Below are 25,886 nucleotides of genomic sequence, written 5' to 3' on the forward strand. Positions count from 1 at the left end.
CAGCTGGTTCTAGGGGTGGCAGCCAGTAAGCTCCTCCAGGGGTGCTTGTGTTACTTGATAACAGGTTACCGTAGCACACAGTACTTTCTGAAAAGGGTGACTAATAGGAGGGTTGACTATGGGTTCTGAAGTAGAAAGTGGCATTGTTGTTTTCCTCCTGATTACAGGTGAGAAGAATGCGAACTGCCATGGGGTTACTGTGATGGTGCACTTCAACGGTAGTCGTCCAAACACGGTTTGTGTTTGGTCCACGCAGAAGTTTCCTGGTGGCTGAAAGCTGAGCTTTCTCTTAAGTTTTCTTCATAGCAAGGAGGCCTGGAGTGAATGTGCTAAGCCTGTTCATTTAGTGATCGCCTCCTTATTTACACCCTGCCATGACAGTGGAGCCCAACACTACTTATGACTGCTTGCTTTGGAGCTTGGGAACTGGCTTTGTGCTCTGAACTTGGAGGACTGAGTTGGCAGTAATGGTTACCTTCACTGCTGCACCTGCAAGTCTTGGTGAGTGCCGAAGGGCTCATCCTAGTCTCTGCCCATGGCTCAGGATGGGGACGGAGATGAGCAAACACAAGGTATACGACTGGGTGCCAACAAAAAAAATATTTGCTCAAGAGCTTCAACTTTTCTTGCTTTTCCAGTTGTTCTACATAAAGTCGCTGATAAATTTTTAAAGATTGCTGTGTTATACCTGCTACGAAGACAACACATCTACTGTGAGAACGCGGTGTTTGAGAGGCCACACACTATGTTGATTGTTCACCACTATTTTGCATTAGGGCAGATTTTCCTTAGAGACACTACTAGAAATAGATATAGAGCAAAAACAACTGGTGGCAAATGTTGTACATTCAACTGTGCCTTGTAGCTACTGGGCAAAGTTAATGTATAAGTGAGTAATGTGGGTTATGAGAAAATAAGGTGTGAAATCAACATATAGCAGCTGGGTCTTTTTTTTATGGCTAGCTACTTCCTCTGTGAGGAAATGTTAGAGTGGAGTGGTATCTACCAAGTTAAATACAGTGATACCTTGTTTATAGCTCGGCAATATTTTTCCATGCTGTCCCTCGGTGAATGGCATTCAGCTTTTGATTGTCCCTGATAACCTCTTGTGTAAACTGGATCAGGTAAGCCCTGTTTGCTTGCAACAGCTGGGGCATTTAGATGTGTTTGACCTTCACAAGGAATTTATTTTATGTATTTATGAAGATAGATTGGAAGAGAAAAAAAATAGAGATGATTTCTTTTACGTATTTGGAGCATTTCTTAAGAGAGCTGAGGCAGAGCTACTTTGGTCAGTGAGGCACCTTAGTGCCACGCAATTATTTCTTGTCAGTCTAGTGCAAGGTGCACGAAACCCTCTTCCGTGCTCATTTCAGTGGCTGTAGTGCTCTGGTTTGGGGAAAACACTGCAGGCATTGTGCCTGTTAAGAGCTTTCAAAATATCAGACAGCAAAGAACACTTTCATATTTAATGGTAGTGTGACATGCATTTGAGAATATAGATAAAATTTTCCCCACCACCACATACAGGGTAACTTGAGGGCTGCTTCGTGAAGCAGGACTGGATGTCTTTGGCCAAACCAACTTTTCTTGCTTCTGGTTCAGAATAACAACATGATTGAACGTGACCGAGGGCTTGGACTAGTACAGAATTACTAGAGGTTTTTACCAGCGGGTACCTGCTTTGACTTCTGTCACAGCCAAAAGGTGTGACTGGTGTCTCACATGAAGCGGTGGGTGTTTGGGTCCTGTCCCAGCGCTACTGTGAAGGCTGGAGTTGCCTGTGAGAGCTTGGTAAAAGCTCATGCAGAGAGGTCTTGAATTGCAAAGGCAGGAAAACTGAATTAGTGCTTTGAGAAATCCCTAGGTACAGGAGGGAGGAATATTCTGGTAAAGGGATCTTGTGTTTCTGTCACTGTACCTATTATGTGGTTTCAGCAGTGGGCTGTCTCCAGTACTGGCAATCCCACATCTTTCACAAGTATTCATGTCAGAAAAAGAATATAATGCCAGGATTGTGGGAAGAAAACTTCACTATTCTCAAGCACACCTTCTATTTTTAACTGAAATTTCTGTGGTGGGAGCATTTTTGCAAATAGTTGAGTATGTCTGTACATACAAACTAAAACTTGGTGCCTGTTCTAACCAGGTCCTGTCCTGTTTTCCCTTGGTGATGGTGAGCTTCTTCACGTGGCAGATCTCATTTGCACAATAAATTTGCTTTGTTAGTGCATTATCAGTTGCTGGCTAGTGTAAGTGATGTGTTTGCAGATGACAAATATGCAAAGAAATCACCTTTCATGGGATTTCTACCAAGACATCCATTTATGGGAAACGTGTGTTGGTGTGTGTAAAATTTTTTCTTCTGCTTGTTGCTTTGTGTCTCACCTAAAAAAACAGCTTGTTACCATACTTTGCACTTTCAGAACAATCTCCAGAAAACACTGTGATTAGAAATTGATAGCCTGGTCATTCTCTGTTTCGCTCTTAGTCCTGAAATTTGGGCCCTGTGCTCTTTAAGAGGTGCTAATTTTGCTGTAGAAACTCACCTTTTCTACATGCGGCCATTTTCTATGGTTTTTAAGGGGTAAGATTTTTCATTTGTAGTTTTTTTTAAAAAAAAAGCACACAGTTGTTATCCTTTTATAGGAGAGGCTCTGCTGCTATTTTTCCTTTTCTTGTTGGTTGACTTTTCAAACTTACCTGAACAAAATGGCTTTAGAAAATGGATGGTTATCTTGATCTTGGTTGTCACAAGTCAGAAAAATGTCACTTGTAAATATTTAATGAGCCTTTGTGCAACTGACCCGATCAAGAACTGAGTCACTGGAGTGACTTCTGTAACCCGGATCTGCAAGGAAAAGAGAGCACCTTTCCTTTGCCAGGCTTTCTGAGACTTAACTTGCAGCCTTGTATTTTTGCTAGCTTTTTTCTTTGATATTTAAAGTCAGTCATGTTTGTTTGGAGCTCTACCTTCTTAACAGCTGCCTCCTTCTCAGCTGGTTTGGTTTTCTGTGTGGCTTTTCAGTGTGGGTTTTCTGCTCCTTGCAGAAAGGCAACAGACAAGTGAGTAAAAGAAAGCTGAGCTCTCCCCTCTCCCCCTCAGCTGCATCTCTGCATGCAATAAAACCCCACCTTTTCTCTTCTTGGAGCTTGACGGTCTGGTTTTCTATTGTCCCCCTGTGTTGGAGAGTGGGTTTGAACAGAGTTCAGAAGACTGTGGTGAGGAAACGGTCTTATGCAAAAGGAGAGGCTGAAATGCTCACAGAATTAGCTGAACTGGAATTTAAAACTGCTGCTAAATCTGCCCAAAGAGGAAAGTTATGAAACACGGAAAAACAGCCTTGATTTTCAGCATGCTAGTAACTGTTGAAATCTGGCATTTAAAATCCTCCAAGCAGTATGGGAAAAAGTTAGGAGGATAGTTGTGTCTGTATAATGTTCTTGATGTTTCTGTGGTGCTGTGCGTCTTTCCAGTGTGTGTGTTTTCTGGTGTAGAGTCAGTTTGTGACCAGTAATGCACAATACATTGGAGTGCTGTCCCATGTGTTGATTAATTAATATCCTCTGGACAGGATTACTTTTCCTCCACTTTTATCTCCTGCTTCTTGATGCCCTGCACATGCTGCCAATTTTTAGCAGAAACTTGCTAGTACGTATTTCTTTTCCCAACAATAACTGGTTCTGCAGCACAAAAACTTCGGTGTAGTACATGTCAGTTGTCCCACTGCAGGGCCAATTGGTCACGGTTCATTATGAAGTCCTAGGGAGTTGTTTTAGAAACACTGAAGCTCAAAAATGAAACGTAGCCTTCAATACTAATTTCAATAATGTGGTGGGCACAGGACACCTAGTTACCAATGTCTAGTTATTAGTTACCAATGTCTTGTTATAGATTAGTGTGCAGCCCCACAAATGGGTAGTCTGTGTATTAAAATATTTGTGGCCAAAAAAATCTTCCACAGTGTTTATGAATACTTGGCAGCATTGTATACCAAAAAAGCAGCTGTACCAATGATTCTTACAAGGGAGTACATAGGCAATTGCAGAGGGGAGAGGGACACAACTTTGTGGGATACAGGAAGAGTGGAAATCATTGGAAAAAAGCAGTGTGCTCTTTGCCTAGTATGCCTAATTTCTTGTCAGTGCTTTAACCAAGGGGGAAATGACAGAGTTACTTATAGTGTAACTTTTAACTATTTCTTCCTGAGACGTGTTAGGATAAGAAGCTTCACCCCACTGCTCCTGGTCAAACCCCGTCCTCATGAGGCCCTTGGCCTTCGCACGTGGAGCAAATGAAGTTGCAGTCGCCCAGTGAGCACCTTCTTTCTTCTCTTGAGGCAGCTTTTATTTTGCTGGCTTACCAGGCAAACGTGCCTCAGTATTTTAGGAGGATTTAGTATCAGCCAACAGACAGGATGGGGGAGAGCCTTTTGTCCAGCTGGTTGTCACGAGGCTGCACAAGCTTTGAAAGTAAGAAAACATTGGATGAACACAAGGAGATTTCTGGACAAGGAACTGACCTTTACAGGTCTCACAGCCGAGGGCTCAGGGCTGGCACAGTGTAAGTGCCTTGACAAAGTGCCAGGGCGCTGGGGCTGTACCTCCGGTCGGGCTGCCCATGGCCGCAGGCACAAACTCACAGCTTAGGGATTTGTGTTCAGATGTTCTGGGTTGGGTGCTGCCCAGGGCATGTGCTGGGCTCATTTGTGCCACCAAAACTTAAAATAAGGCGTATTTTCAGGGAGCTCGGGGTGTGGCTGCTTGGGATTTCCCTTCTTGTTCCCGACCACAGCTTCTGTTCAACTTTTTAATTAACTTTTTATTTTTTGGTCACGTCAGAAGAGGATTAATGAATCTCGTAGTGCCGGCCCTGCCCAACTGGCCGTCCCCGCTGCCCGTCCCGTCATGCCGGCTGGGCGCTGTTACCCTCCCGCATTTTGTTTTCCTCAGGGGCTGCCCCGGCCCCCTCCCGCTGCCCTCAGCCGGGGGGGGGGCGGGCCTCCGCGCGGCGGCCGCAGTCTTGTCGCTGCCCCATTGGCTGCCGCTCCCGTCGCTCTCACACCCCCTCCTCTCTATTGGCCGAGCTGGGCCGCGGGGGGAGAGTCTCCGCTCTCAGGCCGCGCCCTGCGGGTCCCCGCCCGCATTCCGCAGCTGGAGCCGGGCGGGCAGCCGGGCGGCGATTGGACCGCGTCCCTCCGCCCGCCCTCCCCTTTGGCTTCCCATTGGCTGCCTCCTCCTCGGGGGCGGGGCCGGGTGGGGGCGCGGCGCGCAGCTGGCGGCACGGCCCCGCCCCTCCGGGCACTCCCGGCAGCGGCGCCGGTGGCGGCGGCGGCGGCGGCCCCGGGGAGCGGGCGGGGGCCGGTGGCGGTGCCGCCATGGAGGCGTGCGAGGGCGGCGAGCAGCCGCCGCTGCTGCTGCTGCAGTGGGACCGCAAGCTGAGCGAGCTGTGCGAGCCCGCCGACCCCGACGCCCTGCTGGGACACACGGTGAGCGGCGGCGGGACCGGGAGCCGAGCCGCGGGGCTCATCCCGCCGGGGGGCGGCTCGGGGACGGGGGCGACGGCGGCCGGGGCGCTGCCAGGGGGGGATCCCGGTGTCCGCAGCCCCCCGGAGCTCCCCCTCGAGCTGCTGCCCCCCGTGCTGGGGGGCTGCCCTGGGGCTGGGGAGGTCCCCTCCGCCCCCAATTAGTGCCCTCTTAATTAGCGCCCTAAATGAATTCCCGCGTTTGGGGTGCAGCTCCTGGCCGGGCTCCTGCGGGAGCACGCGCCTTCGCCTCGCTTCGTGGAGCCTGCGGCGTGGCCTGGGCGTGGGTGGGAGCGTGGCGGCACGCCTCCTGCTTTTCCCAGCGCTTCCTGGGGTCTGGGGCTTCGAGCGCTGCCCTGCCGCGTGTCTCGCAGGAGGCAGCGCGTCGCGGGCAACGTGGGCTCGCCTCCTCTGGGAGACAACGTTCCGCCCGTGCCGCGGTCGGGCGGCTTGCCGGTTGCGTTTGGGCGCTCGTAAAGAAAAGGCTACCTTAGAGCCTAGTAAAAAGTATGGAGGCAATCTGCCGCCTTTGTTGGTTTTGGAAGAACTCCAAATGAATTGATCAGTAAAGAAGAGTAAAAGCAGCAGAGTGCTACAGGTGAAGTAAGTGTATCGGGGCCTTTAATGGGGCAAAAAAGTTTCTGAAGTGATCGCTCTTTAGGGACAAAAAAGCACACGTTTCTGCTCGTTGAACTTTATTTCTTTTGGGAAGTGTGCCCTGCTGTGTGGTGCTTGCCATCATGAAACAAATTCTCCGTTTACCTCTGGCTAAAAGTTCACAGGATCACTTAAACAACAGCACCAGAAAAAACCCTCAGCAAACAAAACCAAAACAACAAAGCCACCCACTCAAAAAACCCTCTGGACGAAACATCAGTTACCTCCTGCCTGACGCTCCCCGCCTGGGAGGACTGTTTTGCCCCAGCTGTTTTCTGCTTTTTGTGCGGAGCCCAGCCTCCTACGCTCTGCCAGCGCTGTCACCATCGCAGCCGAGGAGCACGTGCCCTGTGGCACCCCGTAGCCACGACTGAGGCTGTGAAGTTGGTTTCCTCCCTTGGATGAACTTCACCATACGGGACAGGCCAGCACCATTGAGTGGGTCCCTTTCCTTCTGCAGCCAGACCTGCCGTGTGCAGGCTGGCGAGGGTGGAAGTTACGTGCCAGCTGCCTTTTGTGTATTTTAAGTTAAAATTTAACCTTTTTTTTTTTTTTTACAACTGCAAAGGCTGCTCGTGGATCTGGTGAATTTGAAGCTAGCAGGCAAGCGCGAAAGTACGCATATGCTTAAAGACTCAACCTCTACTTTAAACTATTCCAGCCGTAATTACCAGGGCTGAACTCCAGCCTCCCGGGGACTTAAATTTCTCTTTTAACAGCTGATGACTTCACCAGCGCCTGCAGCAGCAGCCTTGCTCCGCCGGTGAGCTCATTGCCGGCGCTGGGAGAAACCACTGCCTCGGGGGGCTCCGACTGGGCTGGGGTGGCCAGCGGCCCTTCTGGCAGCTCGTTGGAGTCTGCATACTTTATACGGAGTCACCTGGATGCCAGATAGGTTGCAGCAGCGTGTTTTTCCAGAGTGGTTGGGTTTTGCACGGAAGAAAAGGCTGAAAGACTTCCCAAGGGTGTGCTCATGGCACGCGTGGCGTGTCTGCATATAATCTTCATCCGGCCCGTGGCTTGCTGGGGTTGTGTGCTGGTAATGCCATACCCTAGCATTTTACAAGGCATTATAAGTTTTTTTTGTTGTTGTTGTTGTTGTTTTTTTCTTTTTCCTGGTGGTCAACCAGAAAGGAAGCACAAAGCCTGCTGCAGCCCAAAGGGAGCAGGAGCACGGCCAGGCTGCAGGCTCCTCACCTTCTTGCCTGCTTCCTGTGTGCAATGCTCTCTGGCTCGAAGTGGCAGAGCTGCACGGCTCCTAGGTCTCTGCCGGGGCTGATCCATGGTTGTACGCGTCCCGGCTTCACCGGTGGCAAATGCCACATCTGGTGCAGATGGAGAAGGCTGTTGTCAAACGCGCTGTGAGGTGCCATCTACCTGTCCCCTTGCTAGAGGGCAGCTGAAAGGCAGATGCTTCTTACGAGCTTCGGACACTTAAAACCTCTTTATTTAATCCTGAAGAGGCAGGCTTTTTACCCTTCCCCCTCCACTTTCATGATTTTTGGTGTTTTTAAACACTTTAACTACTTGTTGCTTCAAAGTAGCCCAAATTGCTCGCCCGCTAACAGGCCTGAATATTGCTCTGGAGGCTCATCATCAACAAACCGAAATGCCCCAAGCACCACGGTGCTGGTGCCGTGTTCTGAGCGGCGTTAGAGCTTGGTAAACCCCTCACCGTGTCGCTGAAGGTGCTGCAGGCAGCCCGCCTTCAAAGCACGTGTGTGCCACATGCTGCAGGGTGGCTGCCGCCTCGCAGGGTGGCACACCTCGCGCCGTCGGCCCCGCAAGCTCGTCGTCGTCGCCTGTCCCCTAAGATAGGTCAGGGAAAACCTCGAGCCGGCCTTCTTTCTTCAGATTAAAAACTGCCCGCTGCAAGCTTCCGAGCCCCACCGGGAGCCTGCGGTGACTCATTTCCTCTGCCACAAAAACACTGGGGGCTGTTGCTCTGTGTTCTGATGATTTCTGCAGAAATCGGCCGTCTGCGTGAGCTGCCGTGGATTGCCTCTAGTTTTCAGAGCATGGCAGCGGCAATATTTAATTTGGATGGGATACAGTGCTTCATTTTTATATGCTGAATGTATTTGATTAAAAGTTGTGGTTATCGCGGCGTGTGTGGATGCGGAGCTGGCTGTGTCTTACTCTCTAGTGGTCGCCTGTGTATAAGGTGGCTCTTTGTAAAATCTGGCGTTGATATAGGATAATCCAATTTTTTTTTTGGAGGGGAAGTAGTCCATTTACTTGAAAATGGGATTTAGCCTGTTGCTTGCTAATGAGAAAACTGAAATATCTCATTTTTTCTACTCTATATACTTGCAAATGGAAGATCAGATAGAAAATGTTCACCTCAAATTATCTAAAATCAGTACTTTCAGGGATTTTTTTGCCAAACTGTTCTAGCAAAGAGGGGGAAAATATTGAAAGTGAGATTCTTTTTTTAAATATTTGTATACAGACTTTGTACAAAGTGTTACTATTTGAGAATATCTCCCCATATTAAAAGCTTCAGGCACAACTGATGAACATCAGAACTAGTTGTACTTGGTGCTTTGTGCTGAAAGTCATTTTTTCCCCCATGTTTTCTTCCTGAATTTAAATAAGAAAATAATTCCTGTTTGCCACAGGCCATGCCAGATACTCAGAATGGATTTAAGCAATCCACAGTTCCTCTAAAAGCTGAGATAAACACACGTGATGCTTTGAAACTTTACTTTTTGTACCCTACTATTTTCTGTCAGTTAAAATTAGAAAAATAAGCGTATCGAGTTGCTGGCTGGTTTCAGTGAAGAGCTTGATCTGCCGTGAGGATGGCAGCTGGAAAAAATGTTAGTCTGTCCCAGGACTGACTTTGGAGCAGGGTCGATAAGAATGAGCCAGTGTTTAGTGCATGAAAACACTGCTTTTTGTTTCCCCCCTCGTGGAAGTGGCTGGTCTGTGCTGTCCTACGTAAATGTTGCCTTACTTTGGAAGGTCGGCTGCTGTTAAGTGTGGGGCCGATAGTGCGTGATAGCCGGGCTGAAGGAATTTCATTCACGGTACTACCAGACAGTGCTTTCCTGTGTCTGGAGCTGCTGAACTCTCCTGCACGGATGGTGGGAACTTGTGCTCTCTGCAGGTCTTTGTTCGTGCTGTCAGGAGTCCCTTCTTAGGGGTTCTTTCATAGATGGGGTTAAGTAAGTTTCCGCTAGCCTTTGGGGGGAAGGAAAAAAAAAACAAATAACCTAGTTTTTTATTAAAGCAGTCTTTTCTCACTTTTTTAGGAGCATCTGTGCCTGTTGAGGAGGCCGACTAGCTGCAAATCCTGGCTGGGGTGGTGCAGTCTGGTCGGATCTCTGTCCCTCTGGCTTCCCATGCATGGCTCCAGCTGCAGCAGTTAGTGTGCTCCGTGCTCCTCCTCCTCCACAGCTCTGCCTTCGCTTTTGCTTGTGCTCTGTCAGAGCTGATCACCTCATGCCGACAAAGACAGACAAAATAAAGATATAATAAGTATGAAAATAAAGCAAAGAGGCCACTGGCTGGCATACCACCAGCTCTGGCAGTCTCTTTCCTTGTCCTTGCTTCTTGCTGTGTGGCTGTCACCTGCACCATTGCCTGGCAAAGGCACTCTGCGTCCCATCTAACAGATGTGGAAGGGAGGTAGCTGCTGCAGAGCAACATCGCTTCTGCTCCTCAGGAGCTGCTGTGTGCAGCAGTGCCCTGCTGTGGTGCTGGGTGGGTGCCCTATGTTTCCTGTGAGACTTTTTTTTAAAGTGGAGGGGCTGAAGGCTTACCCCCTGCTGCCTGCCCTTCATTTCTGACCACGCTCCTGCTTCCCTGCATTCCCTAAAGTTGTTCCCTACTCGCTCTGTAGCGCTTGGTGTAAACAGCCATCATCTCTTCCCTCTGTCCCGGGCTGCTTCACCCCCTTTTGGAGAAGGGTCATTTTGTAGGTGAGGCTTAGTGGTTATGGGTAGCCACCTTTCTTGGTTTTCCTAGCACAGTGACGTGTTTCACAGGGGGAACAGTCAATTCAGACCGGGTTTACAGGATCTAAGTACTCCCATTCCCTGGTGCAGCTTTTCTTTTTCCACGGGATGTGGACTTGGAGTACATCCCCTAGTGATTGTCTTGCAGTAGAGCTCTGCACCTGGCTCTCCAGGGAAGGCACGCTCGTTTTGCTGTTGCTCCCTTTTCATCTCTCCCTGAATCATGCAGGTGAGAAATCAGTGCTGTCTGGATGCCCTTTGGCCGTGTTTTCTCTGAGTGACAAGACCTGACAGTGCAGTTCTGCACCTGGACGTAACTGCAGGCTGTTGTGGCAGCTCCCTGGGAGCTCATCCAGTTGAAAAATGACTTTCTTGCAAGAAAGAAATTAGTTTGCAGTGATTTCAGTTTCCCAGTGCAGATTACCTTGTAGCAGCCCAGGTCCTGGTGCTGAGGTGAGAGGGCAGGCTTGGCTGGGGAAGAGGGTGGTGGAATCACGTTTCGGGTTAAAGGAATGTGCAGTGGGAGTCGTGTGGCCAGCTTCAGGAGCGTGTGCCTAGGTGTAGGGAAGTGTAAGACGTGTAATCCTGATAAGAGCGTATGTATTTATTTGATACCAGCGGACTGTTTCTCTTAGAAAGAAAAGGGGTTACCTGGAGGAGGCAGTTGCTCAAGGGTCAGGAGGAAGAGAGGTTGTTTGAGAAGAGCAATGGACAGAAGGGAGGTTCAAAGAAGTACTCGTCTTGGACCTGGCCGATGGCACCGCCACGGTGCTGCGTGTCGGTGAGAAGCAGGGGCTGCCGTGGCCGCACAGTTGTTTGTCTTGCGTAAAGGCAACAGAAACAAACAAGGTGTGCAAAAAATAACCTTGGCTGAGAGCCACGTTTTTCCTGGCAGATTGATTGCCCTTTCATCTCACTTTGAGTAATAGTTGGTAAAGAGAACAGGTCAAAAATGGCGAGGTTTAGCAAGGCTCAGTGAAGGTGTGCAGGCTGCTTTCTGTGGCCTGAGGTGCTGAGCTCCCAATGGCTGGGGCTGCTGTTCTCGCTGTCAGATGTAGTTTGTGACCACAGAAAACTGAACTGGGTTGTAATCTCAGTGCTACGTGCATGCAGTAAGGAAGCGAATGCTCTGTCAAATAAGGACTGCTTCTTCTCATGAGGGCAATTTGGGAAGCAGGGAAGGCAATGGGAGAAAATAAGGAAAGGTTAAATGGTATAGATCTGAATTGCTAGAGCTGTCCCCAAAGCTGCCACCTGTCCAAATGTGTAGCTTAATAGTGTCACTGACCTTGTGCCTCCGCTGTGTCTTGGGAACTACTCCCTTTTTTTTTCTTCTTGCCATCTGCCACTAACCAGCTTTCAATCTTGTGTGTGTGATCCGGCTCTGCTGTGGTGACAAGCAAAAATCTGAAGGAAAAATGTGGCACCCACTTCATCTCTTTCCTCTCTGCCAAGAAAAAACATTCCTCTGCAGCTGTCGCGCTGGGGCTGGCCTTGTCCTGCACAATCTGTTAGTCGTATGGGGTGAAAGAGAGACCAGGCCGCTCTTAGGGCAGGGCCCAGGCTCTGGGAGCTTCTGTCCTTCCTCTTCCAGGTCCAATGTGTCCCAAGCAAGGGGCACGAGGGAAGCGAACTGGTGTTGGAGGCTTCACCCAAAGCTTAGGGGTGAAGAGCAGTGTCGTTGATGCTCGCTTGGTGCTGTACATGCCGGGTGAGCTCCTGTCGTGTAGCTCTGCCAGGACAAGCCCTGGCTGTCCGGTGACACCCGGCAGCGCTCATCTCCCAGCTCTTGCTGAAGGTGTGCTCCCTCGGGTGAGATGGGCTGATCTAGAGCACAGGGGGGACATTCCCGTGCCCTTGTCCTGCACCAAAGGTGTTGGGAGTGCTGTGACGCAAGCAGGGGCTTCAGCCGTGGCAAAATGCTTTCAAGCATGCGTTGGCGCGTGAAGCAAGGAAAGTGTTGTGACATTGCTGAGATCTGGAGTATCCTGTTTAGTTTTCCTTCTCCAAAGTTTGGATGCTGGGATGGAAAGGTCTGTGGAACAGAGTGGAAAAAGAGCCAGACCCTGCACCGGGGCATGACAGGAGGACGAGAGAAAATGGATGTAAACTGAAGCGAGAGAAGTTTGGATTGGTTGTAAGGAAAAGCCACTTCACTGTGAGACAGCTAAGCGCTGGATCAGGCTGCCCAAGAGGTGCTGCCACCTCCATCCTTGGGAGTTTCCCAGACCTGCCTGGATAAGGCCCTGAGCCTCCCGGGGTGAGCTGAGTGCTGTCCCTGCTTCAGGTGGAGGCTGGGCTGGAGGCCACCTGAGACCCCTTCCAGTCTTTGCTTCTACAACAACAGTTGTGAACCCAAGGGACTGCCTTATCGAGATACTGCCTTGGGAGGCAGGAGTCTGATCCCCAAGTTTCCCATGTCTCCATTAAACTACTAAGCAAAGGAGACCACCTGATTTTGCTGTTCTTTATTAGGAAACTGATGTTCCTGATGATCATGGTTTTGCAGAAGCAGTGCTTTGGTTGTGGTGTGTTTGGTGTTTTGCACTTTTAATTTGGGTTTACTGAAATGGCAGAAGGAAACTGCACCAAGTTCCGGCTGCCCTGAACAAATGACTGCTCTGTGTGTACGTTTTGCTTCTGTGCAGCAAACATGACTTGCAGGGTTCTGTGTTGGTCTTGGGGTTTGTTTATGCACCCGTAATTTTCTTCAGGATTTTCATGATAAAGTTTTGTGTATCATACCTCCTTGTTTCTCTGTTGTATGATATGACCGTGTAATATGACCGTGTATTTGCTTCAAGGCAGTTTGTCTTTGTCCAAGCTAATGCCTGTTAGGATTGTCTCCTACCTGTGTTGTTTCCTTGTCAGAGCTAACCCCAAAACGCTCGTTGTGGGCAGAGACCACCCTGCATAGTAGTGCATGTGACTGGCTCACAGGGATTTCTGTAGACATAAAAAACCAGCCAACTGAAAAAAAAAATAACCCTAAAACAAATCTCAAGGTTGGAATACTAAGCATGTCTCTGTGCCTTCTTCCCCACAGTCCAGCAATTACCGTCAGGCACAAGGGGAAGCTTATCCCAAGGCTGCTTTTTTCCCAGCCTCCGATAGGTTCTGCTGTGAGCTTCGTTAATCTGCTTCCCTCTGTCTCTAATTTTGCATGAAAACGTGTGTTTTCATTTGCCTAAGTATTTGTAGAACCAAAACTTAAGAGCAAAATGCAGTGGAGAACTGATCTGCTCCTTCTGCCTGTTTCACAGCAGAAGCAGCAATGGGGCTGGCGCCTGTGGGGACGGCCTCTGATAGTATGGCCGAGATGAGACCTTCACAAGGGACCAAGGCTAAGAAGGATGTTATTTCTAGATAGCTGGCTTTCTTGAATCTGTCCTTGCTAGCAAAAGATGATAACAGAGGAATATAGGGCATCTGAATTGTCTGTTTTCATACCTTGTAATATGAGGCAGCAGCTGACCTTCTACAAACATCTGTCTTTCTCATCTCGGGTGTAACTGGCCTCGTCATCAGTGCTGCCTTTGTGTCTCGCCTGAGCTCCTGTCGCTCACCCTCTCTCCTCCTTGTCCTCCTCTCCACTGTCTCCCCTCGCGCAGCAGCACAAGTGGTCTGGGGTTGGGGATGGTGTGGTGTTTGGGGGAGGCTGGCAAGCTGTAATTTTTTCAGAGAGCAGGCACAAAGCGTAGATATGAAGGAAAAGAAAGCCGAACCTGCCCATGCAAGGCTCTGGTGCTCCCTGATGCACTGCTGCAGGGGATAAGCATGCTGCGAGGGATGTCCATAGCGGCTGGCCCCGTGCCCTCTGCCTGGCCTTGGGGATGTGATTTGCAGAAATCATTTCCCCCTCAACTCTGGAGACCCACACCTGCATCTCCTCCTGCCCCCTTCTCCCTGGGCACCCCTCTCCTTCCCTCCTCCACACCCAGAAGGAAATGAAGCTGGGTACCCCAGGAAAGTGGCGCGAAGGGCTCGTGCCCACAGCCATGGAGTGACAAAAGCTCTTAAGTGAGCAGGGGAGGGAGCGAGCTGATGCCTGCGCTGCAGAAGGCCTCCAGATGTGCGGTTTCGTTGTGCCTCAGCCGTGCCCTCGGGGTGCCCAGCCGGCTCGCACCGCCGGCAGCTGGAAGGCCGCGCTCGGGCATGGCTCCCCGGAGGATCCAATGTGGCCGGATTTGCCTTGGCATGGCTTTTAAGGGGCCAGCCGTCTGGATGCAGAACTTGCCTTTCCCTCCTGCCTTGGTGCTCTGCAGTTCTGTTTCCGTTTGGTTGTTTTGCTCCTCAGAGCTTTCGGGGGATGCTTTTCATTTGCAGACAAAGAGGACCAAAAGAGAAAGAGAAGTCTTGCCTTTGGCCTTGCCCAGGGTGGCTTGTGGCTACCGCTTCAGCTGTCCTGGTTTTGTGCAAAATTTCAGCTGGTTTCCTGTCTACTGTGTCTTTATCTGCTGAAAAAGTTCTGCAGGGAGTCTGCTCAGGAATTGGGAATGTTTTCCTGTGGCCGTTACTTGATTGTTGGGTTGCTACAAATATTTTGCAAAATCACAGGGGAGAGGGGGACTCAATTTATGCTGCTGTTTTTTCTCAAATTCAAACATGTCTGCAAGACCAAAACCAAAAGAAAAGTGGCACTATAATACTGAAAACTGTGTAGTAAATGCCTTATTTTTTTAAAAACTAAAATTAAAGGCTTTTTGTGTCCAGAACATCTTTTTTTAGCTTTCATGAAATAGATGTGGAAGAGAGACATATGGACAACCCCCTCCTCAGTACCTTGCTTGGAGCAGCTTTCTGGCAAGATTAATTGAGGATAAAAAAAAAAACAAAACACTACTTGATTTTAAGATGGAGCTTCAGTATTTATGAGGGGCATTATGTGATATGGTGGGGTGGGGCTACAGGGAATCTCTGGGCTCGTTTGATTTTGCGTTTCAAATTTGCAGGCATTTGAGGGGGCGGAAAAAAACGGAGGTTGGAGACAGAAGCAAGAAATGGGAATCTGCAGAAACTTGCATCACTGAAGACGAAGGAAATAGACAACTGAAATGTTATTCAGTGTATCAAGTTGTAAAGTCTGTATTTCAGAGGAGCCAGGGTTGTAACTGCGGATGGCCCGTTAACTACACCGCTGCCACGGTGGTGATTAAGGCGTTGAAAAGTGCAGTTTGGGGAGATGCATGGAAACCTGCGTCTTGTAAGCGTTAGTATGCTACGGGTTGGCTGTGGGTTTTGTAATTCTTGACACCTGGATATCTGAAAGAGAGACTAATTTTGGGGAACTTGAAGAAGAACAGCAAAAATGAGTGGCTAAAGTGGCTGGTTTTTGAGGAAAGATTAAAAACATTCAATATGTATTGCTTTGACAGGTGTTTGGAAGAGGATGTAGAAGCGATATGATGAGAACAGTTTATGTTATGTTCACACTAATATTATAGAGGCATCTTTCTCAGTTTCATATGAGGGTGAAGTATATAAGGCAATTTTCGGTATCAATACCAGAATAGAGAATCTGCAAAAGCTTTGGTTTCAGATGGGGTTCTGATAACACAAAGGTAATGAATATCATTGTACTCTCAGGAAGATCTCTTCAGAGCTCTGTGCTTGGAGTAAAATTATCGTTATTGTGAAGGGGTGTATGAATCTTAAGCTATGATTATCCTACTCTTTTTTTTCTGTTGATGTCCTCTGAAAATATCTTTTCTCTTTTTGCCCCAAGTAATACTCACAGAGTAGAGAAGAAAGGAGTAAATAACAATCAATGTAAAGTAGACTTGGTGAAGCAGAGAGGAGCTGATAATGATCAGCTAAGAAAACCAAAGGGAAAATGCAGTGCTGGCAGGTGTAAGTGTAGAAGAGGGACTTTTTTTTAAAAAAAAAAAAGAAAATGAACCATTGCCAGTAATCAGGTTACAGAACTCCTTGAAACCAATGAATCTGGAAATCCAAATAGGCTAAAAGGTCCCAAAGGAGAAGTTTGGCTTGTTGACACTGATTTTCATTAGGTCATGCCATCGTGGCGGAAAGTTTGAAAAGGTTAAATTGATTAAGTGAAAGAGTAAAGGGAAGAAAATAAAAAATATATACTGGGAAACTTGGTACCAAATGTATTAAAAATATAGAAAAGCTGTTTTTGGATCTTGTAGTTAAAGTAGAAGGGTAGAGCTATCCTGCTGACCAGGATTAAATCAATTTATGAAAAGCACATACAGTCAGATGAATGATGTCCTGGAGGCTCAGGGGCGACCTTATCGCACTCTACAGGTACCTTAAAGGAGGCTGTAGCGAGGTGGGGGTTGGTCTGTTCTCCCACGTGCCTGGTGACAGGACGAGGGGGAATGGGCTAAAGTTGTGCCAGGGGAGGTTTAGGTTGGATATTAGGAGGAACTTCTTTACTGAAAGTGTTGTTAGGCACTGGACTGGGCTGCCCAGGGAGGTGGTTGAGTCACCATCCCTGGAGGTCTTGAAAAGACGTTTAGATGTTGAGCTTAGTGATATGGTTTAGTGGAGGACTTGTTAGTGTTAGGTCAGAGGTTGGACTGGGTGATCTTGGAGGTCTCTTCCAACCTAGATGATTCTGTGATTCTTTCAGATGAAAGGTTTGAAAGCAAATGGAAACCTTTTGGAAGTAATTGGATATTTATTCCAACGTATTTTAAAAACTTACTATAAAATATATATGAAATTAAAGGACTGACTCAAAGTAGTTGCTAATAGACGGTATCAGAGGATAAATTTGTTGGGTTCTGTAAAAAGATACCAAGCAGGAGGCCATAATCTTGTGAAAAACATGCAATGAGAATCAGCAGCTGGACTTCAAGGCCCATCGCATTCAAATACGAAACTAGGCTAGCATTTTAGCAGAGACAATCACTGCTGAAACAAACCGCAGGGCTAGCTAGTGAAATGGTCATTTCTCGATCTTTGTAGCTCACCCATGTGCTTTTCTGGAGGTTATATTTCAACAAGGGGCAAATTATCAGACCCTATAAGAGAGTACCTCAGGGAAACAGTGGATTGGGACATGTTGGAGGGTCAGACTAGGAAGGTTTCATAGTCCTTTCTGGCTTTAAATGCTATAAAACTTTACTGCTGTACCTGTTGACTCTGGGTACTGTAAGGCAGAACACAGAGCAGCAGCACACATAGTACTCCTTTTATCTGTCCAAATGCATCGCAGCATTTGGCCATTCACCTAAACTGCATTGACTTCAGTGAAGTTCAAATAAACGTTTTAATTGCTTTGAGCTGTTTAGAACTGCTTCTGTTTATCATGACATCTCTTGGCACATAAAGAAAGGGGACGACACACAAAACATGTGGGAAAGGGTAGAACATTCTGGTAGAGAAAGGCATTCGCCCCAGAGGTCACTTTTACGTATGCTCCCTTGCTGGAGTGAAGTACCAACGACGGCCTTGCGTTCCCTGTACCTGGCTCGGACAGACTTGCTAAAATACATCTGATCTGTGTCAGTTTGTCCAGGATCTTCAGCCCTCACAGGTGAAGAAGTCTGTTCTCTTAAAGGCAGAGGAAAGGAACAAAGCAAATATGATGAGAAAGAGGAAAAGCCAATAGGCTGAATATATGAGGAAGTGTGGGGAAATACCCGGACAAAAATAAGGTTTCTAGCTTTCATTTTAAAAGTACTGACTTTTACCCCAGTTTATAGTGGTGGAAGATTGTCATTGTCCCTCCACCTGTTTTGCTGTGATACTTCAAACCTATGCTTTGCTCCACCACCACCTGGAGGGGACTTAAAATCCGTTGCCTGTGGCAGACTTTACCTTATTACTGTCTGCCCAGAACCTTTGCATCATTTTTATGAGACCAGTAGTTTGGTTTTTTGGTGTGGAGTCAGTCTCCCATATTTTATAGGGGACTCCATTTTAATTTTGGCATGTAGGTTGAGACAGAAGGAGGAGAGTGCCCTGGATGTTTGAGAAGGGTGAGAACTTTTTCTTCCTTGACATGCTCTGTGTTTAGATAGCTGGCAGACAGAAGCTGCTGCCTTAAACTGCTTTCATGGTATGGCATAATCTTTTCTAGTGGTAGTGCTGTTTAGTTTAGTTTTTTAATTTGAAATGTGCTTGCAGAAAAAAAAGACTATATTTGGTGTGGACAGCAGGTATGGTTTGAAAAACTGTATGAAATCTGTCTTGGAAGCACAACAGTCGTGTTCAGCTTCTTTAAAGCAGTGCTGCTGCTTCTCCTTTCAGCATAAAGCACCCAGTGCACCTGCAGAGTGTCGGTGTGGAGGGAGCTAAGCTCACGAAGTGGGCCCTTCCTGGCTTGCTGCTCAGCATCAAGTGTCCTGCTGGAGAAGCACTTCCAACGGGTCTGCTGGGAATGCAGTCCTCAGCTTGGTGATCCCCACTGTCTGGCCAGGTTGGCGCGCTGCTGGGAATCACCGCTTCCACCCCTCGGAGAACAGAGCTGATAAGTAACCCTAGTTAATCTGTGGAGTGGAGGAGTGCTCCTGTGCCATTCTGCTGTGGAACAATGACCTGTGGCAGCAGGGCAATAGTACAAGATGGATGCAACACCTCAAACCCCTCTAGATGCCTGTAGCCTGAATGTGTGCTTAGCTTTCTCCTGCTATGGGCACATGGTAGGTTTATCTTTGGTAAGCTGCCTTATCTCGTTCCTGCTTGGCATATGTAGTGGAGCTGAGTTCCTCACGACAGTAGGAACAGCAGTGCATGGCTGGCAGATGAAGAGCAGATCTCTTTTTGGACCACATGTGCCCATATAGAAACCATATGGAGGGGCTGCCTTCACCGCTGAAGCACCCACTTGGGAGCTGGACACTTGAGCTACAGCCAGTGAAAAGGATCAGAAAAGATGGAAATAAAAGCATAAGATAGTTGTAAAGTTCTCTTCTTTTTTATTCTTCTTCTTCCTAGGAACAGGGAGTGATTTTAAATGACTCTGACTTCTCATAGTACTGCTAGAATGCCTTAGAGGGGAATCTTTTCAACTACGTGCCCTCACTTAATTGAGCCCTTTTAAGGCACTTTCAGGCAGGTGTCCCAAAAATCTTGATTCATGCTTCAGCAGAGATGTCTGACTAGAGGTCTGGTGTTTGAGCCAGGCAGACTGTGCTGCGCCAGTTTAGTCTAGCAGCAGGGAAGGAATGTGAGTCAAAGGCCCGGGGAGGTGATCAGAAGTGAGCGAAACAGATTCCAGAGGAGTTCTGGACCAGGCAGGGGTGTGAATAAACCAGACCAGGCTGTAACTCCTGCAATGTGCAAAGCATACCCAAGAGAAATGGCCATGCAAAACGGGTGCTGAGAAACAGCTTGTCGAAAAGGTCTGTAACAAGCAGATGCTGCAGCGTCCGAGAGCTTTGAGGTCATGGCATAGTTATCCAAAATGTGTCTGTGTGCCGCCTTGTTTCAATACTTGCATTAAGCAGACTTATTTGAAACATGTCTCAAAATGGAAAGTTTTTTCCCCAGTGTAAGTTGTATGCATGCAGGCGCTTTTCTTTTCTTTGGGACTCTGGAGTGGAGGGGGCCTGGTGCAGAAATAGCCCAGGGGTTATATATAGCTTGATGCAGTGTCTCGTAGCAACGGAAAGGAGGTAGCCCTCATGGTTTTCTGATTTCTAAACAGATTGTCAAGGATCTCTGTAAAGTGAAAGAGCATGATTAACGTAACCAGTGCTTTCAGGCTTCTGACTGTGGCTATACAGCAGTTCCGTTTGCGATCCACAAGAGGCACCTAAGCCCCAGCTGTCAGTAAACACACAGACAAAATTATATCACTTTTCCGAGAACATACTGCAAGTCAGTTTAGCTGGGGACTTGATGAAGGCCCAATTCCTTAAGCCTTCCCTGTTTCCCCCCTGCGTGTTTTGAGGGGAGGGTGCCTGGCGTTGCATCATTCCTCCGAGCCTGTTCTTGGAAGCTCCGTGCAAGCCCGGCTGCTTCCAGTTAGTGACGCGGCGCTCCGGGAAGCCGAGCCAAGCCAAACAGGGATGTTCCCCACATACGGACTGAACGGCAGGGCCTCTATACTAGGACCTGGCAAGCAGTCTGCAGAAAGGCAGTGTATTTAAATGCTAAAGACCAGCGTCAACTTCTTCATTTGTGAACAGGCTCGCATAAAGAGGCGCCAGTGTAACAAGTCCAGGGAGCAAAAAGGACTTCTATAATATCTTACTAGGAAAGGATTTAGATGTAGGACATAGTAAAGGACACCAGGGAAGGGCAGAGGGAAGTGAAAGAGAGGCTGAGAAATGTGCATTGCGTTAGCCAGCTCCTGCCCTAGATGCTGTGTCACACAGGGGCATATTTGGTGCCATGCTGCAGAGGGGCATCGCTCCTGTTCCTGCCATTGGTATATATTTTTTAAGTGTGATTATGCACAGCAATAAGGGAAGGTGAAGACTTTGCTCATTAATATTGTGGGGTTCCACTAAATGGAAGCCTATCTGAAGAAGAAAGCACGGAGGCATGAAATACGTTGCAGTCTATCCCTATATATGCAAAGCTTAAAATGTGCTGTAATAACTGTTTATTAAAATAATTCCCGTTATGAGTTTTTGGTTGTTGGTAGCCAGTTCGGATCCTATAGTGAGCTAGAACAACATGGGAAGTACCCTGCTGCTGAACAGAAGGTGCTATCCAAGTTGCCTGTCTAAAGGCATTGTGTAGATACGCCCTTGCTCAGAAGACACAGATTTGGTATCTGGTGAGAGGGCTGGAGCACTAATGCTGCAGCAGCAGTGACATCCCAGTTTGTCAAGCTGTGTAAATAGCGAGGGAGGGTTTTGTTGCTTCTAGGGTACATCTGTGGTGTGGGAGGGTGGTTACAGACTCGGCTGGCTAGGGGAGGGTGGCTGAGCGAATATTTTACTGCAATTGTCACAGCTATATATGGAATACCAGAAAAAAACACTGCAGTGGTCAGGCTGCTTACCAAAAGAACCTCAGCTGAATTTTCTAATTGCTTCAGCATGTCTGGATCGTTTCTGTAGTAAGAAACAAGTACTTTGTGTTTGATGGATGGCAAGTGGTCTGGGGACCAGTAGATAGTTCAGTCTGAGGCTCTCTGTGTTGATCATAAAGTTCTTTGCCACCTAGTCAAGTCTTTTCCAATGGTATTTAGGAACATCATAGGCTGGAAGCAGATGTTTCCTTCAGGAGGGAGGGATGACACACACGAGTGCTCACACTTCAGAGAAGCATTATTGCTAGCGTTCTCCTAGGGCTTGTGGTGGCAGCCTTGTAAATACAGCCTGCTGGACTGATCCTGCTGATTTAAAGGAGTTCTGACAGCTCCACCCATCAGGGGTTTCAGGGTTGTGGTAAGTAGCCTGCAAAATCATACTAGGCAGTTAAATGTCGTTGTTGCAACATTTTAAGAGACGGTATGTTCTGACGAGGATGCACCGCAGCCTGAGAAGTTTCAGGCTGATCCATGAGCTCACGAGGAAAGGGAACCACGCAGAGGTCTGTATGAGAGAGCAGTTCAGCCTGAAGATGCGTTAGGATTACACAATGCAAACTTGGACAACATGAAATTTCCTCAAATGATCATGGGATGACAGTGCAGTGAAATTGGTCTTTAAAGTTCATTTTCACACACAGAAATTTTGTGAAGTTGTTGACAGAGCTCAAATCACTCATCCTACGTTTGTAGGAATTTATTCATTGTAGGGAACCTTTAAAGATGTCTGCTCTTTGTACTAGTTTTGGTTCTTCTTGGGGCTAAAGAGAGGACATCTGGGTTCCAGCCTCATACAAACCAACAGGTAGATTTTCATACCCTGGTACAGGAATACTCCAGTTCTTGTTTCATTTCCAACACCAAATACTGCTCTAGTTTGAGGAAGTCACTTGCATCACTGTATCTGGAAAATAAATAAAGAAGTTTCTCAGTGGTTTGTTTTACGGAGTAAATACAGAAAAAGAAGGGTTGCCTAAGTTGTTGAGAAGGATACACTGCAAGAACATGGGTCTTATTTTTGCTTTACTGTGAAAAACACACTTTGAATAAGTTCTGTGGAGCTGACCTCAGTCAGAATGGGCTAGTTGTTACAATTATATCACAAATTACATCATTCTTAACACCTGTAAAGGGGGCTGTGCTTTGTGCAAGGTAATGCTATTTATAGGGAACAGCACCAGGTTTGTAGTAGCTAAGAGGGCATTTCCCTTGAGATTCTTCTAATCTACTGATCTGACTTCTCTTGGAGGAAAAACTCATTTTGATCAAATGATACGCCTGTTAAGAGGGTCTGCTACTTGGTTTGCCTTGGTGGGAGCCAAGGCCTGAGCAGAGCAAGGCAATCGTGTATGTGGAAGCTGGTTTCCTCTGGTAGCAAACTGGTGTGGAGATGGTGCCCATGCAGGTAGTGGGTCCAAAAGTGGATGTGGATGAGCATCTACTTCCAAAGAGAACAAGCCCTGCAGGATTTGATTAGATTTTACCCTGTTGTCAGTTGACGAGTGTTTGCAACACTTCTCATGAGTCAGAGCTACAACTTTGGCTTCTGGATTTGGTGACATTGCAATGAAAGCTTGCTGGAAGGGTCAAAGGCTGTGGGAATGCCTACAGCTAAAAGGCAGACCCCAGGTGCAGAGAATTTCTGAGAAGAAATTCTCTGTGAGGCAGGCTGCCACTGTAAGCAATGCAGTTTTGAGAGGTGGGTGAAAAAAAATGCCTGTTTTCTTGGAAAAGCTTGTATTACTGCAGCACTCAATGCTTAGGCTGCTAATGAGCAGCTGTGAGATGTCTGAGATGCAGGCTCTCTCGCTGGCTTCTCAAATGAGGTTTGTCCTGATCAGCCACACAGGTCGGAGAAGGCAGGAATCATCCTTGGGAAAGAAAGCAAGAAACAACCAAATAACTTTGACTCTGGTCAGGTGTGCTCTTTTGGGAAAAGAAGACCCCTTGTTGACCCCTTTAGATCTGCTGACATAACTGAACCTGGAGTAGCTTCCTCATACTGCTCTGCCGAGATGGTCTGTGTTAGCTTGAGTACTAATCTCTGCAGATTATGTCTGTTAAATAATTTTATTTTAGAATTTCAAGTGACATAGCAACACTGGGATTTTCTTGGTGATACTCTTTTATGAGGAGTACCAATGCTGCGGGATGTTGAAAAGGGCTGGACCACACCAATTGGTGAAACAGATACTCAGGTCAGGATGTAAGAAATTGCATGTTTATCAACTCCTTCAGTATCTGAAATATGGTATGATGGCTTCAAACCCAATACCGGAGTTTGAACATGCCTCTTAGTTGTATTCAGTCTGAGTTTTGGTTACAGAGCTGGAGTACCTGAGTAGCTTGCATGCAACTGCCCATACTTGCTTGGTTTTTAAGATGTGCTCTCGTGCACTGCATCTGGGCTGTGTTAAGCCTCTTGAGCTGTAAAAGACCGGTCGCCAATGTACGTTGTGTAGCTTGATACCATTATAACACTCCTCCGTACATGCTGGATTTTCACGCACATAAGGTTTTTCTGAAATGTATTCCTTTGGTTTTACTGTACTAGTTTGTATAGCCTGAGAGCCCTGTTTTCTCCACCACTATCAGCAGAGAAAACTGATTTCTCAGAGTTTCAAAAGGAGACTGTTACACAAAAATGAGGGTTAGATAAGACTGTGGTCAAACAGGATGGAGGGTATCCCATCAAAGCCCCCAGCACTGGGCCTAAGAATAGGCTAGGGAGTGTGCTGCGGCCTGCCTTATAACTGCTCCTCTCCCCCCTCCACAAAAACAAAGCACGCGCAGACACACACACAAAAAAAAATAGACAAAAAAAGAAACCTTAAAAAACCACCCAGCCGGGACAGACTGAGCCAGTGAGCCTGCAATTAAAAAAATCTGCGTGCTCGGTCCCAGACATTCCTGCAGCTGCAGGCTCGTGGGGCGGCGCTGGGGTGGCTGGGCCCCTGGCTGGGGAGCACGCATGCCTGGGCCCTGCCGTGGCCGGGCAGCCCTGGGGGGCTGGCAGGCACTCCTGGGCTTCACCTCCCAGGGGTGTTGTTCTTTCTCTGCGAGCAGTGAAATTGGGTTTCCAAACTCCTGGCACTGCTCCTCTCCCCTGGCTTTTGGTGCTGACCCCAGCTCTTTGTCTGCACGAGGCACATGCGAGCCAGCTGTGCTGGGGGAGCTACCTCAGCGCAGGAATTTCACACTTGTTCTCTGTGTGCACTTTATAAGCCACAGGCAGGCTCCGTTAACGAAAGAAGGAGCCTCAGAAACCCGTGTGAAGGGGAAAACGAGCGCACCACCCTGCGCTGGGGGTGGCTGGGCCCGAGGCGAAGCCCCCTGGGCTCCGTGCCGCCTGTGCACAGCCCCTGCTCTGTGTGCCGGCGGCGTGGCGCTGCCACAACAAATGCGCCTGTGTTTCCTTTTGGGTTGGTGGGGAAGGAGCGGAGCTTGGTGCCAACAATTGGGCTTTTCAGATCCTGGGGCTGCTGAGCCTTGCGTACGTGTGTAGCTTTGGATGATGTAAATCCAGGGGTTTTTACCGCGTCAGGTGATGTCAGTTGAACATAAAGCATGAGCGTAGTGCGAATAGGGCTGGGGCTCCGCTTGGGGCTTCTGTGGTGAATTGTGGGGATGCTCTTTGCTCTTTCCGAGGACAGTAGCTCTTTTTGTGTCTGTGCTCCAGGCCAAAATAGCTCTGAAGCCACTCCGGTTGCATTCTGTCGTGGTCACTCTGCTGGTTCCCAAACCATAGATTCTCCTGAGGGTGGTGTTGAGTGTGAGAGACGCTGTATTTACCTAATTTGTTAAAAGAGATGGCTTCAAATCACAGCTATTGGTGTTGCTGTAATGACTGAGGAAAGGTGAATAACTGTATCATTTTGAGTATAGAGATTTTTAAATTCAAAATACACTTTTTGAAGCATGCCTGCTGATAGCCATGGCAGGGGAGTTTTGCTACCGCCTTTGGTTGTCTGTCTTTCATCTCTGCTGGAGACTTTCCTGGAAGGGAAGGCCTTATGAGCCCTTTTTTTTTAGTTTAAACCACTGAGGAAGATAAGTTGGGCACCTTGTCCCATCCTGTGAGCAGAAATGACTGGGGTGAAGATGTGCTCCTCCCTGCATGAGAGTGATAGTCCTGCAGGCAGTGGATGGAGCAGGCAGCAGGAGGGCAAAGTCATTGTGAACCAGGGCTGTTTTTGTAGATTTTTTCCAGAACTTGTTAGAGTACTTGGGCAGAGATGGAAGGGTGTGGGTATCCCAAGGCTGGGCAGGTATCATATACAAAATGCACCTTGGGTGCCTCTGGGTGGCTCTTAGTGAAGTGTCATCCCTGTCTCCAATATCCCCAGGGCTCTCCCCATCACAAGCAGAGTGCTCTTGTGGCATTATTGGCAGAGAGGCTGAAGAAGGTGAATGACTGCATGATCTCTTTGCTGCTCCAGGTTAACTTGCCCAGGATGAAACTTGGGTATCTCAGCAGAGGAGGCTTGCCTGTGGCTGTTCCTGTGCAAGTTATGCAAGTGGTGTCTGGGATAAGAAACAGTCATTGCCAGGGAAATTTAATCACTGAAAAGCAAGATAAGGAGCTGCGTGCATTCCTTACCTGTTCCCCTGTTGTGCCTTTTCACCTCTTTTTTGCCTGTCTCATCAGCAGTGGCCTTAGCCAGGTCAGTACCATGGTTCTCACAAGTACTAGCAGGCAGCTTCTTTGTAGTCCTTCTTAACTGCTTAATTTCTTCCCTAAACAAAACATCAGCTTCAGAGTATACTAGGAAAGCATCTGAA

At 47.9% G+C, this 25,886-nt stretch overlaps 1 protein-coding gene across 2 annotated transcripts in view; it reads left to right on the forward strand.

Moving 5' to 3' along the window:
- Window positions 1–5,283: 5,283 nt before the first annotated feature.
- Window positions 5,284–25,886, forward strand: part of CREB3L2 (cAMP responsive element binding protein 3 like 2) — a 79,453-nt gene continuing 58,850 nt past the window's right edge. For both annotated transcript variants that reach the window (XM_080582557.1, XM_080582558.1), the window contains exon 1: window positions 5,284–5,489. In XM_080582557.1, the coding sequence (XP_080438683.1) occupies window positions 5,379–5,489 (111 nt within the window). In that variant the 5' untranslated portion in view covers window positions 5,284–5,378. The remainder of the gene's footprint in view (window positions 5,490–25,886) is intronic.

Source organism: Anser brachyrhynchus, assembly GCF_964034855.1.
Source record: "Anser brachyrhynchus genome assembly, chromosome: 1".
NCBI lineage: Eukaryota > Metazoa > Chordata > Aves > Anseriformes > Anatidae > Anser > Anser brachyrhynchus.